This window comes from Nipponia nippon, unplaced genomic scaffold (assembly GCF_047370975.1).
Source record: "Nipponia nippon isolate SJK-2023a ecotype South Korea unplaced genomic scaffold, ASM4737097v1 scaffold_5, whole genome shotgun sequence".
Taxonomy (NCBI): Eukaryota; Metazoa; Chordata; class Aves; order Pelecaniformes; family Threskiornithidae; genus Nipponia; species Nipponia nippon.
The window spans coordinates 46,470,887-46,485,101 of record NW_028262369.1 but is presented as its reverse complement, the minus strand read 5'-3'; the positions used below and the strand labels follow the sequence as shown (position 1 = coordinate 46,485,101).

The 14,215-nt window shown below is 34.4% G+C and overlaps 1 protein-coding gene across 4 annotated transcripts in view; it reads right to left on the bottom strand.

Moving 5' to 3' along the window:
- The window catches only part of KCNT2 (potassium sodium-activated channel subfamily T member 2), a 157,987-nt gene that overhangs the window by 30,432 nt on the left and 113,340 nt on the right, over nucleotides 1-14,215 (bottom strand). For 2 of the 4 annotated variants that reach the window (XM_087733437.1, XM_087733438.1), the window contains exons 19-24: nucleotides 13,758-13,974; nucleotides 12,326-12,431; nucleotides 11,839-12,011; nucleotides 9,678-9,749; nucleotides 6,380-6,514; nucleotides 1,032-1,143 (exon numbers count right to left, since the gene is read on the bottom strand). In XM_087733437.1, the coding sequence (XP_087589563.1) occupies nucleotides 1,032-1,143; nucleotides 6,380-6,514; nucleotides 9,678-9,749; nucleotides 11,839-12,011; nucleotides 12,326-12,431; nucleotides 13,758-13,974 (815 nt within the window). The remainder of the gene's footprint in view (nucleotides 1-1,031; nucleotides 1,144-6,379; nucleotides 6,515-9,677; nucleotides 9,750-11,838; nucleotides 12,012-12,325; nucleotides 12,432-13,757; nucleotides 13,975-14,215) is intronic. The other 2 variants (XM_087733439.1, XM_087733440.1) reach the window with 1 other exon arrangement.

Genomic DNA, 14,215 nt, shown 5'->3' with positions numbered 1-14,215 from the left:
TTTAGCATAAATTCAGATTTGCTAAGATATGTAAGATATCGGATGTGAAGAGATTGGGAGGCTACACGAGAGAACCTACCAATAATGTCTAGATTGATAGCAAGGGGAAAGAGAGGTGACTGGAGTGAAAGATCTTGAAGACTGGCACAGTGATGCTATTTGTCTTACTCTCATAAACTCAGAAAACGGCCTGAAAGATCACAAAGGTGATACTGTAAGTTTTGTGGACTGCAGAGGTAGGTAGGTCAGATTATCAACTAAGATTATCTGTGAGAGAGAGTCTTCTCCTGGAATTTATCAAGTTAAACAGATGCACAAAGTTACTTTCTATGCTCCATCTAACGTTTTAGCAATAGTGCTTTGGACAAGCAAATTAAATTAAACTAAACTTATCTCCATATAGTCTCCCTGTTCCACAGCTTGAAAATGCCAACACATGCGCTAGCATGTATAGAATATGAAGGTTTTATCTAGCCTTTAAGTAGTGTTAAGTGGTGTTACTATCCTTATCGCCACAAGGACTGCCCTTTGACAGAGAACAATTGCTGTACTCAAACTGTTGCAATAACGCAAATACCCCATGCAGATACATGGAAATGTATACAGAATATGTAATTATAGTGCCTTTAAAGTGAATTGGAATAAAAAATGCATTATAATAAAAGCTGTATATATTTTAAGTGTTTAGTCAATTATTTTCCACATTAATTGCCTGTGGCAGCCTCTTGGAAAACCATATTAGGTCTAAATTTTCAGTTATCAAAAAAAATTCAATTTTCCTTGAGCAAATTGTGTCCACCTCTGTCCAGAGGGTTGGTGGATTAATATTATATTATAAAGTGATGGAACTCAAATCAAACCTCATTCTTAAATGAGGGTAGAATTTGGAAAAAATAATCTTTTACATGAGCTCTGAAACCATAAAATCATTTCACTGTGTCCACTTGTTTTGAAAGTATTGTTACAAAATCAGAAAAAAGTGATAAAATTATAACATTTAAATTGGGGGTGGGGAAGGCAAATCACCTTACCTTTTCTAATTTGGATAGAGCAAGAGAATAGCAGTCTTTGGCTCTGAACTGCATGAATCTCATATTGGCTGGGTGAGTTAGTTCTGTGATAATGCTTAGGCTTGAGAACAACCTGTATTTTAAAAGAATGTAACAGTTATACCTCTAATTATAATAATTCACAAATATAAAGCTCTACATAATGCTATAGCTTGTGCTCATGTCCATGCTTTTAATGAAGTGCCTGAAACCTGTGGTGTTTTTTGGCAAAATGAAATGCTGGTATAATAGCAGAGGAAGCTATGAAACATTCTCTGTAGAATTCACAAAGAAGCAAACATACATTTGAAGGTTGAGCTTATAAAATATTTTAATGCTAGAAAGGAACCACTTAATTTCATTGCCAGAGATTTTATTAAATAACTTCTAAAATGACACAAATCTGTAGGAAACAACAAAAAATGCAAAAATGTATAGCTTGCACTTTAGTATCTGGTTGCATGTAAACTACCATTTTATTAGAACTGGCTTACGTACTCTTTCCATTTGATTTTTTTTTTTTTTTTAGTTCTGTTCATATGCTCTGTGTCCACAGACTGAGCAACATAGATGAAAATTGACACTTCTCACGAGTTCAGCAATTTAAGTTGCTGAGAAAATGTATGCTTATGTATACTTATGTTCTCACTTTGAAATATTTACATATACAAAATATTTATAAGTTATATATTCAGGCTTCCAATAACAAAAAACAGTGAAGAAAGTTTAACTCTGATCTGGCTGAATTGCACAGATTTTTCATGAAGCAGACTAAAAAGCCCCTCCCCAGCCCTCAGACAGAACTAGATAGATATTTGTAGTTTATGCTATGCAAATACTAAACAACTTGGAATAGAACTGAGATTATTATTTGAGTATTTCCTCTACAGATTAGTGTCAGAAAATGAGATGTGCATTTGTAATCTGTCCTGATGACCCTGAAAGTACTTATTTACATGTGACAATAATTATTGTAGTACTAATGACATCATTAACGTGGCTTCTGTTTAATTCAGATAAAAATTAAAGTGGTTTTCTCGAAAGCTGCATTTAGTAAGTTACTGTCAAATGGAATCCAATGTACCTTTTTGCAAGACTTTAGTCTTTTTTCCTCATTTTTGTAGGGAGGAACTTCACTGAAAAGGCAATTCAAGCAGAGCCTAAATGTGGGGAAACGTATGTCAAAACTATCTGTCAGTATGTGTTAATGCCATGCTATTGCAATACATTTTCCTACGTCTGTTGATGCCAAAACATAGACTGGTAATGACCACATGATTCCAATCATGTTCTGAACATACGATCATATGATGGTAGAAATGCTAGCCATTCTTATGTTAGCAGTTATCATGTCCCTGTGAATAACCACATATTAAATGCGATCATATAAGGAAAAATGGACTTGGCAACTGGCTGAGAACGTGAATCACTTAACAATGACCATTTGTGTGCACTATGGTTTGAAAGGCATTGTGCATGCTCAGAAATTTCTGTACCTCTTTAGCTGTTACAGTCAGGCTTTGATACAAACTCTGAGTGACACAGTATTGTTATACAAAGTCTACCTGTGTCCTACTAAAGATTAAGTCCTTAGGGGAATGGAGTCTACACGCACAGATTAAATACATAACTACACCCTTGAGATGCAACTGTGGTACGTCTTTACTTGTATGCTGTGTGTTATAAAAACCTGTGAACTGCTCATGAAAATTGAAAAAAATATTGATAGTATCACACTTGTAGGTATGAACTTGTACTTACTAAGTAGCTTAACCAATGTGTTAAAGTTCTGAAGAAGCAGAATAAATTTCCTCTGCATTAATTCTCTATCATAGAATTACTTAAGCTTCTGCTGGCTGGAAATTTTGTTGTATTGCTGTATTAAAGGACAGGCATTCATATTTGAAAACTAACAATATAACATTCAGAACTAAGAGTAACAGGAATTTAAAAGCTGATCTAATGATAAAATACACAGAATATACAACTTTCAGAAAAAATGCAGGTTACTAGGTTTCTGTTAAAGATGGGTTTAGTTTATGACCAAGATATGAAAACTGATTTATATTAGGAAATCTGTTTCAAACCTGGTATCGGTAAAACTCATATTTTAGTTATGAGTGCCTTTTAGAGGAATTAGGGGAAATGACTTTCCAGTTAGTTAGGGCCAGATTGCCTTTTGCCCTGGGTGTAAGGCACACTGCCCGCAAGCTTTCAGCACTGAAGTAGGCTACTTCTGTGCAAAGATCCCTCTTTTCTATCCCATTCTGGTAAAGAAGGACTGGATGGGGCGGAAAAAGCCCTAATCAGCCTGATGGAAGACATGGGTTGCTGTTGAACTGGTACTTGGGAATCAGACAAGCAAAAGATACACTTAGCTCTTTTCTGAAGCAAAAAGATAAACCAAGAAAACAATGTAATGCCATCATAACACCTCATTTGGTTTATCTATAAGTTGCTGCTGACTGCTAGATACCAAACTATTGACTTGTTAGGTGTACTGCTGTTAATAGGCTTCTTGCAGTATTTGAAACAGCCTTCTAGATGTTAGCTAATAAAAATAGGGCCTCCCAAACACCAACATTTTAACCAATTAATTAATAGAAAGCAATAGTAAATACAAACACTCCTTCTAGTACAGACCTACTGCCTGAGGAAACCTGCTCTTTTTCTGAGGTGGACTCATAACTGTCAATAGGGACTCAGTGGTTGGCTTCATATTTCATATTAAAAAGTGAAAAGCATCTCTAGGACATAGTCTAAAACTAGTAATTTCTCCTTGTACTTTTAAACTATGCTAAGTTGTTCTTTCCTATCCAAAGGATTAAAGATTTACTCTCTTAGTCAGTGTGACCATTTGAGTCACACCTCTTTACTCCTTTTAACTGTAATTAAGTCAGATAAGATAGTGTTGTGCCACAGTTTTAATTGGTATGGAAGAGTTTCTAGCCTCAAAGGTTCCAATAACCCTGTCATTATAAACAACGCATTTATCTTTAAGGTGTGTGAGGGGGGAACGCTTCTGGCAAAGCAGAATTATTAATTTATGTAAATTGGGGAATAATGTCAGAACAGGTATATGAGAACTGGCAACCTGGGCCAAACAGTACTGCAGCACACTTCCACCACCTTTTCAGGCCTGGCCACAACCCTTAATGAGGTGAGCTGATCTGCGTCAATCAATGCGGTTTAGAGTCGCCTGTATCTTCTGAATGATTTCACTTGGTGCGACTTAAGTGGAATCTTCATCATTGATGTGATATCTTTGAGAACAGCATGTATTAGCAAAACTCCAGTGGTTTAAAATCCTTCTTTAACACTACAGTTTGTGTTAAGTGCTGTTGCTCTCCACCATGTCCAGCCTCTTCTTCATTAGTTTCTGATATTATTAGCTATTATTAAGTAATGAAAAACCTTTAAACATATTTTTAAAGTTCATTTGCAAAACTATTTACCTTCGTGCAATGAATGTAGTTTATTTTGTAGGACACATAAATGCCACTACCTTATGCCTCTTCCCAAAGCTTACTTATTTCTACAACTTTTACATGATATAAAAATGCAGTGAAATTATTGTACGTGTTCTAGGGAAAAAATTAGATAAAAATTATAAAATACACTACTTGTGAAAGTTTAGAAAGTTTTCTGAAAAAGTATTGTGAAGTCTTAAACCAATATATTTATTCTGATTTCTTTTGTTATTTGTAGAAAGTACCATGCAGTCTTAAAATTATACTGAACCAGATACATAGCTCATACGTGAGTTAAAGCTGCCATCTAGTTGTAAGCATTGTTCAAGACAACTGAATGATTACATAGTAAGTTCTAGTTGGATACCTATGGTATGTAGTGTACTATGACCTTTTTTTTCTCTCTCTCTTTTTTTTTAGTATTCTTTACAAGGTAGAACACACGTATGCGAAAAATCAGCTGGTACTTTGTAAGTTCTATCTTTTTATTCAACTCATTTTTCTGTTTTATATTTGGGGGTAAAATATATTTCTGAAAAACTTAAGTGATGTGCGTCAAAACCTGAGATACTTAGGCACAATTTGGTTAAGAGTAGACTTGAATGAGGCACAGATTAAGTTCAATTATAGTTTCTAAATTAAATTTAGGTGTGATTATGAAACACACACATCTGTGTTATTATCAGGTACAAATTCAAAAACTCAAAGTTAGAAAAAGACCGAACTAAAGTTTCTCATGCAGCATAGTTTTTGCTTCTTTTGAGCACATGCAGAAATGCTAACAGTATTTAACTGCATTCTCACACATGGTTGCATTAAAAAAAAAAAAATCTCTCCATTGAAATACTTGTGTTTTAATGAGCTCAGTTTTCTAAAACACTGACAGATTCAAAAGGCTATGCACCTCACTCCAGTCTTATGTGAAAGGCTTGACACAGAAAAAGGCAGCAATATTGAAGGATACTGAATCCTCTAGGGAAGGACTTCATTTTGTCCAGGTCTTATTACAATGAACAACAGGAAGTGCTAGGCTTAAGCCCCAAATCAGGGAGGCATTTCATATTTGACTGTATAGTGTGCTTTGTTTCATGTGCGGGGGTTTTTTGGTGTGGTTTTGTTTTGGTTTTTTAAGCAAACAAGAACTTTTTTCAGTTTAAAGGGACATGTATCTTTTGGTACTTGTTGAAACAAGATATTTAAAACAAAGTGAGGCTTTAATCAGGAGAGGTTCTGAAAAGAACAGGAAATCTCAGTTCCTTTAGCTCTTCATCACAGCACTGCCTTCTCAGCCTCTTTACTAGACTCATTGTTTTTTCACTCTGTATTCAGTTATTCCCTTGTGACTCTTAGTACGTTGTTGTCATATGTAATGTTGCATACATGTGCCTAAAAACCTAATTTTTGTTCAAAACTAAATATTCAAAATATGAACACTTACTACCAACTTCATAGTGATGCCTTGCTTACCTTTTAGAAGGATCTGCTTTTCATACTGGCTTTAGCATTACTGTGAAAGACTGCTGCACTGAGGAAAAATTTCTTTTCTCTACTATCTTTAGTCCTAAGTCTTCAAGAGTAGCTTTCTTTTCCTTCCTGCAAACCTGACAGTTGACTTTTAAAATGATCATCCAGTTTTGGGGTGCATAGAATTTCATCTGAGATCTCAGAAGAATACCTCAATACTCTGAATGTATCGCTAAGCAGGGTGGGAAAAGGTTTGCCCATGTAAGACACAAATTTGTATAAGAGAAAACTTCAGTAGAAGAAAGGAAAAAAAAATAATTTCTTATCTGAGTACAAAAGGCCTTAAGTATTTCACGATTAATGAAGATGTATAGATGGATTGCAAAAATGTCTTACCTGAAGAGTGTTTGAACATTTACAATAGTCTTAGCATCTGCCATGTAGTCTTCCTCGGCACTCATTGTACTTTCTTTGTCCACCACCACCATATTAGCTGCAAAGGTGACCCCACATCTTAATAAGTCATCTAGGCTTTTGTGAAGAGAAAGAGGGAGAAAGAAACAAGCAACTTAAATACGTAACACTTAAAAGATTAGGGACGGTTGGAATTTGCAGATCACAGGCTGAGTTGCTGGTTCCCTTCATCTCCATGTACATATAATAATTTCCAATATAATTTATATCAAGTATATAATCTCAATTAATTGATATTATAGAATATGAATAATTATTTTTCTTGAAGTCATACAGAATGCACTTCAGTAGGTTGTTACAGTCCCCTTCCTTTTGCTAAAATGATAAATTTATTTCAACTTTTTAAAATAAGTCTTTAACTCTTACTTGGGAAGACGGTATGTCCTTAAGTGCTGCAACAACTTGCTTCATTGCAGTTACTTCTGGCAACAGACAGACTGAAATAAATGCTTTGGGTTGCTCTTCCCACAATTATATTTCAGTTTGAATATGTTAAGAAAGGTTCTGCCAAGACATCTAATACATTCCTCTTTTAGGTTAATCTATGAGTTGGAGTGTTCTCATGATGCTTTTAGGAGCAGCTGTACATCAGTAAAACTTTGCACTCTGCTGGACAATGTTTCCTGTGAAGCCTGACCATAGAAAACACTCACAGATAACTGAGTTACAGTTCCCATCTTGCCTTATAGCTTTGTTTCCAAAATGAGGCATGTTTGTTGTTTTAACAATAATATTTTCCACAGAAACTAAGCACTTTTCAAAAAGTTTTAAAAGGACTTTTCTGTAATGATAAAGACTGCTAGGAACCTAGCAGTTTTTAAGTATGTGAAAATAAGAAGAAAGGGTGAATTTCGTGGTTTCCAAGGGAATTGGAAAACTAGATTTTTGCATCATTCTGTTTACTTCCCAGGTGCAAAGCTGTTTTGGCATTATAATTGCTTCTCATTTGGCAATCTGTAATATTAATTGTCTTAATTGTCCTGATATAGTTTTTCTTTTCAGCAATGATCTTCTTAGGTTCCTAAGTTTACATAACCTATTATAAATTATTTGTGAAATTTCGGATAGGGAAAACTCTACAAATTTGTGGTATTTATTTTACATCTTATACATATTCTTCCAAAACAAATACATAATATAATTATTTTTGAAACTGTGCAGTATCACCGGTGGTTGACTACAGAAAAAGAAAGGCTGTATTTTATATGATCTATATTAACAATTTCAGTGCACAAGTAGAACTCCAACCTTTCTCTGAGTAATTTGTATTTCTGCTTTTTCAGTTGATCCCTGAAAATAGCAGCATATTCTGAAATATCTGGATTTTCTGCATTTCAGTGTTTCATAAGCTCAACAGCTATTCTTATTTTAGCAGTTACATTCAACTAATTTGTGGAGAATTTTTAAAAGTGCTAATTTAGAAGTATTACAATTCTAGTTCTCAGGTACCTCTAGCTATAGGTTTCTTAATACTGAATAGATTTCTACACAGTGGTGAAATCTGTTCAGTTACAGATCTCACGTCGTTTATATCTGAAAACTGTAGAACAGATTTCTACTACCTGATGACATATTTTGATGAAGTTCGTCCCAGCTATGAATTTTGGTAAAGCTATGTTTCTTCAGGCCATTCACTTCTAACAAAAAGGAGTGGTAAATGAGAGTGATTCCTTTGGTGGTTTTCTCTCTAAGGTGATGACATTTCATGCCAGGTGACCAAATGACAAATATATTAAATACTTAAAAGGTAGTCGGTGGCACTTTGGGAATATATTCTATACCTATTAAATAAGAAAGGAAACTTTGCGTATTTTACACTGTAGTTCTTAGCTAAAGATGATCAGCTTCTATTAATTGTACATGATTTAAAAACATGTTTAGGAAAACAGGGAGTAAGTATGAACTATATTTTTAGAAGTCTTGTTACTGATGAAAACAGATGTAAAAAAACCCCCTACAAAATACAATTGGTTATTGCAATTGTATTGTCAGAAAAGATGCAGAAGTTCATGCTAGTATTACTGTAACCTGCAGAATTCTGTATAATCACTTATTTCAAAGGCACTTCATTTTTTTTGTTGCCTGAGTTCTAAAAACAACAAAACACCTTTAGGGAGGGATTTGGTGATTTCTTTTTTGAAATAAACTCAGTAAATTTAATTAAAGGTTAATTTTCTATGTTAATAAAAACAGCTTAACATCTTTGGGTTATTACTTTGGATACTTTGAGTCAATTCAATTACTCTGCTGGTATGAATTCTTTTTATAATTGTTGTAGAATTAGGAGTTAAGAAAGTAGCAGATACTAACAACCTGAGACACTTTTTTGGTTTAGAGTAAGAAATGCAGAAAGCAAAAAACATTTCTGTAGATTGTTTGCAAATCTCACAATGACTATGATATCACCAAGGTAAATCTGTAACTGTATCACTATTACAAGCAGTTTTAAAACCCTTATTGCAACAGGTTGAGATGGAGGAATGCTGAATCTCCAGAATTCTCATTGAAAAACTGGATTCTGTTAGTTCAGGGCAGGAAATAAGTTTTTTTGATTTCTGACTGAGGAAGGAGTATTATGGGCTTGTAGCCCCAACTCAAAATTAGCTAGGTAGTGAAGCAAACCATTTTCTTCTTTAAATTGACACTCTACACACAGGAGTTCACTAAAATGCTAATGAGTGCTTGCTCTTCTCTTGTTTCTGCCTGATTTTTACATTACATCTATGTTGCTAAACCTAGGCATGCAAACATATATTAGCAGAGGTGAAGACGGAAATGGAGGAGTAGGTGACATTGTAAGTAGTGGAAGATGAAGACTGTTGGACGCATTCAAGACTGTCAGTATTAGTACTGTCTACATTCTGTAGCTATCTTTACAAAACCCTAGTCGGTAAATCCAAACACATTATAACTAAGTATAGAACGACCCTAGAATCAGGGCTATAATCTGGCAATTTGTAGGAAGATATTAATGCACCTAAATAAATGTTAATCTTATGTTTTTGAAGATTATTAACCTGTGTTCTCTGTCATACTTTTCACTAACTATATCCTTTATAAGTCAGAAATTTGAAATCCCAAATTATAGCACACAGACACAAACCATGCATGCAAAAAGATCATCTTCAAATACAACACACACTTAAACATGCAATGACGATACACACAACAAACCACTGAGCACTACAATGTGAAGTTTTCTAACAGTTATTTCACCTACTTGTCAATAGAGCCCACCATGTAGTAAACCATTGGAAACCAACAGATTGCATCCAGAAAATGCATATCTGGCCTAAGCAGCAGATGGGATTACAAAATGAAACACAATATCACAACAGCAGCATCTCTTCTAAAATATTTCAATAAACTGGTAGCTTTTTAAAAAAAAAAAACAAACAACTTTTTTAAACTTTGGCAGTATAATATCACTTTAAACAGGAAATAGGTTTGCAGAAAGCTGTGAATCAACAGTTTGCTGTGATCATAAAGAATGATCAGAATTAACATGCTTATATTAATAAATGCACCTCTTAAATCAGAAATTTTATGGCACAGTACAATTCCAAATATAAGAATGAATGACTGATGTCAAAGACACACTACCAAGTTATACTCCAATGCATGACTTAGAAGTACTCAAAATAAGCAGTGGGAATTTTCAATTAAAATGTGAAGTGGAAACCCAATCATCATTTGGTTTTTGTGCCAACAGCTCCATTCAAGTCAATGAAACAATCTTAGATGAAACGTTATTTTTAAAATGGAATGTGAAAACTAAGATACTGTATTTTATTGCATTGTTTCTTTAATCATAAATTTTACTGTGCTGCTTCTTACATACCAAGAAACATCAGAAATCTTAAAACACCTGCAATGTATAGATATCAGAATAAGAATACTGTAATAAATTGCTTTGATAAATAGAGAAAACAGGAATATAACAACAAGGCATAGATATGATCATCGAGGGTGGCTGAATTCCTAAGTCCAATGAAGTAAATTACAAAATTCCAATTGACTTGAATGGCAGCCTGAATTCCACCTCATGCATGTATGAAAAGCATGCTGGCTTTTCAGCCAGCTTCTGTAGTCCCACGAATGCTGGCCTTTCAGAGGAGGCATTGCAAATGCTGCGTAGAGAGAGACAAAACTAAGGGTATTAGTTTAATTAGCAACCATAGCTTTCACTTTATGCTAATAAGAAGTGGTTTTAGCCGTAAATGTCACAACAGCATTAAAGTATGTAAACTCAGGCATTATGCTGGAAAAAAGAACAAGCACTAGAGGGCACTGTATGCTCACATCTTTAATCTTAAATCGCAACTCAGAAGTCCTTTAGCTTAATTTAGGCATTTTACCAATTTGTGTAATTTACTTTATGCCATAATATGTACATTAAAAAGCTTGTGTTTTGCAAACACAGGTGTATACAGCTTCACTAAAGAGCTGTCTGAAGCAAAAGTGGGACACTTCACAGCAAGCCTTTGTATAATAAATCACTTAAACTAGAACATATATATGCAGAGGGAAGTCTCAGCCTGAAATCAGAACCTATAAGAAATTTCTGCTTCTGACATTTCTTTGACTCATAGTTTGATCTAATTTTCTGTGTATGGCTAACTTCCATTTTTGTGTCTTCTAAACTGTGATTTTAAGTACTTGAGCAGTACCAAAGTGTTGCAAAAAAAAAAAAAGAAAAGTCTCTTTCATTCATTGTCAGTTTATAAATGAATTAGTCTTGCCAGAAGAGAATTTGTCTGAAATTTTAAACAGCTAATGCAAGAAAGGCTAAGAATTCCAGCAATCTCCAGACAGATATGGTAGTAACAAGAATATTGCAGGTTTTAATTTTCTTCCATGGCTTTATGTAACTGTAGACAAAGTGTGTGTGTAGGGGCAGGGGGGTGTCCTACTGGCTTAAAGAAATGTTTATCTTAGAGTCTAAAATTATTAAAAATATACCTAACTGGTCCAGGCTGCTAAGTGCCTTGTGTTCAGTAGGTTAGTGTTGTCTGAAGTGCTGTCATGTAGCTGTGAAACTGTTACACAGTTTGCTTTTCACAGTGTTCATGAAGTTATTTAATTTTAGCAGGAATATTCACATTATTTTGGGTATTTTTAAGAAATACTCAGCTGAAACATTGATCATGAAGAATAAGGACATCTAAATTCCCTATGGCCATTTACAGTCAGTAAAAAGTCAATTTTCTGTATGACAATGAACATAGGACGTTATGTTTGTCACCAACTTTTCTCAAAGATAAATGTGCCATAATGTTTTTGATTTTAAGTTGGCCATGTGTGAAGAGTGATTTTCTATTGAAGTAATGGTGAAATGAGTTTAAAATGTATCACACACAAAAAAATTAAAATCTACTTACGGGTTATCCAGGAGTAATACAATGGGATTTAGTTCTTTCTTTGGTCGGTAATAAGCTCTGAGTGGAACAATAAAGTTATATAAGCCATTTCCAGCAGTTTCTGCTGCAACTATAATCAATTTATTTTTGAATCCATAGGCTTTGGCGTCTTCATAGTAGTTATGTTGGCAACCCTAAAATCAAAATAAGAAATAAGTTCAGTGGATATGAATAAAGAGATTTAGTTGTGACATTAAAGGGTTTTACCATTAGAAATAGAAAATTGTATCAGATGACCTGATATAGAACTGATTAGACATAAACAAACGTTTGGTGATGAAAAGGATGAAAAAACATATTATAGCTTAGTAAGTGCTGAACAAGCAAGCGAACAAAATAAGTCCTGAACAAACAAACAAACAAAAAGCAGAAACCAGAATTTAACTCTGTTCAGATGCAAGAGACAAATGAGAATGCAGTTTTATTCAGTAACAGAAACTCCCTTTACCTTATCTAGCCTTAGGCAACAGAATGGTACTTTTTCATGCAGAAGATGACAAAAAGTGGGAGAGCTTCCAATATATGGAGAGTAAGGAGGATAGCCTTTGACATACCTAGAGGAATACAACAAACATTTTTCAGTATAGCAAATTACTGAAACACAGTTGACTGTACAATTATTTTATGGGACGTTTATACCTATGTTTAAGTTTTGCAGTTATCTATAGACTAGCAGGGTCAAGTACATGAAATGAACTATGTTTAATAAGAGTCAAAGGAATATATTTTGTAGCTTTAACCAATTTGATACAATTTTGTGAAAGCTATCATGCTTTTGTGGACTAAAGGAATTTTGCTTGGGTTTTTTTGTATAGGCATCTTTGGAAATGGGCTGATATATCGTAGCGTGCTGTCCTAGTGTTTTGAACACATGTACCGGAAACTTCTAAGGAAGGAAAAAAGGGAAGGAAAGAAAACAGAAATAATTGTGGTACTTCTGCTCTTCCTTTTCCACTTTTCTTTCAAACACTTAGCAAGAATGAGTGAGGTCATTACCTTCTTGCTTTAATAACGTACTTTCAACATGGTTGGAATAAATTTTAAACGGCAAATCCTCTTGCTGTTAAGATGAAATTTCTAATTGGCCTTAGTTTTTATTAAAAGGCCTTTTAAATCCTGCTATTTCAGTCAGCAGATTTAAGATGATTTGTTCTATTATTTTTTTCATTGGCACTTTATGATCTTCCCTGGGGCCTCTCATGCTTGCCACTGTTGGAGGTGGGAAACTCTGCTGGGTGAGACACTGGCTTTATTGTGTATTTCAGTTTTAACATCCCTGTCAGCAATCCCAATAAACATAATTGCTTATCTGCATGGCAGTTACAGGATTGAATCTTCTGGTTTTATCTGAGTAATGCATCATTACTTTAGTAACATGCTAACAAGCATTTGAAATTGGATGTAATAATTTTGTCTCATATTGCTTTTTTTGTCATTCCTACATTTTGAAGTCAGACACCTAGCCCCAGCATTCAACAAGCCTGTTGAACGATCTGATTATCACCTCATTCTTAGGATAGAAGTACTTATCTGTTTACAAATGAGTTGAGTCTTGTCTTTATAACTATAGAATGTAAGAAATATGGTCATAAAAAATGCTATTAAAAAATTGCAGTACACAACTAGATCTTTATAACCGAGTATAGAAAATCTCCAGCAAATGGAGGAGTTAATCTGTAGGTTTTTTTGTTTCAAACTAGGCATAACGGCATTCTGTTAACAGACAATAGCATTTCATAAAAGGGAATAATTATATAATTGGCCTTTATGGGTCTTGTTTGCTACAACTGCTTGGATTGATCTGCATGTCAAAAAATCATCCATGCCATTTACATAATATTAGCTTTTCAAATTATCTTGTTTATATTTAATATACATACTCTAAGCCTGCAGACACTTCATCATCTGATGGGGTAGCTTCATCTTCTGACTGGTCACTTAGCAGGTCACACGTCTGAAGTGAGGATGAGTCTGCAACCTCCAAAACAGGTGCTATACTGGGCCGTCTGCCCTCTTTACCTCCCTCAGAAGGAAGAGCTAGAGTAGGTCCACTGGATGTTCGGCATCCTGTATCTTGTAAATCGATAGCCACTGTCCCTGAAGTAGCGTTGAAAGCATTTTCTCAATGTAGTTGTCAAACCATTTGAATGAGATTCCCATATTTAGTGGGGATTACCTGACTACATGGCCAAAGACTGAAAGGAATACTATATTTATTGTGTTTATTACATTAAAATATAGCAAATATTTAAACTATACCTGAGGAAGCCTTTTCTTGCAAAGTAGTACTTTTTCTGACCACTAATATATATTTTATTGTTAACTACCTTTTTAAAAT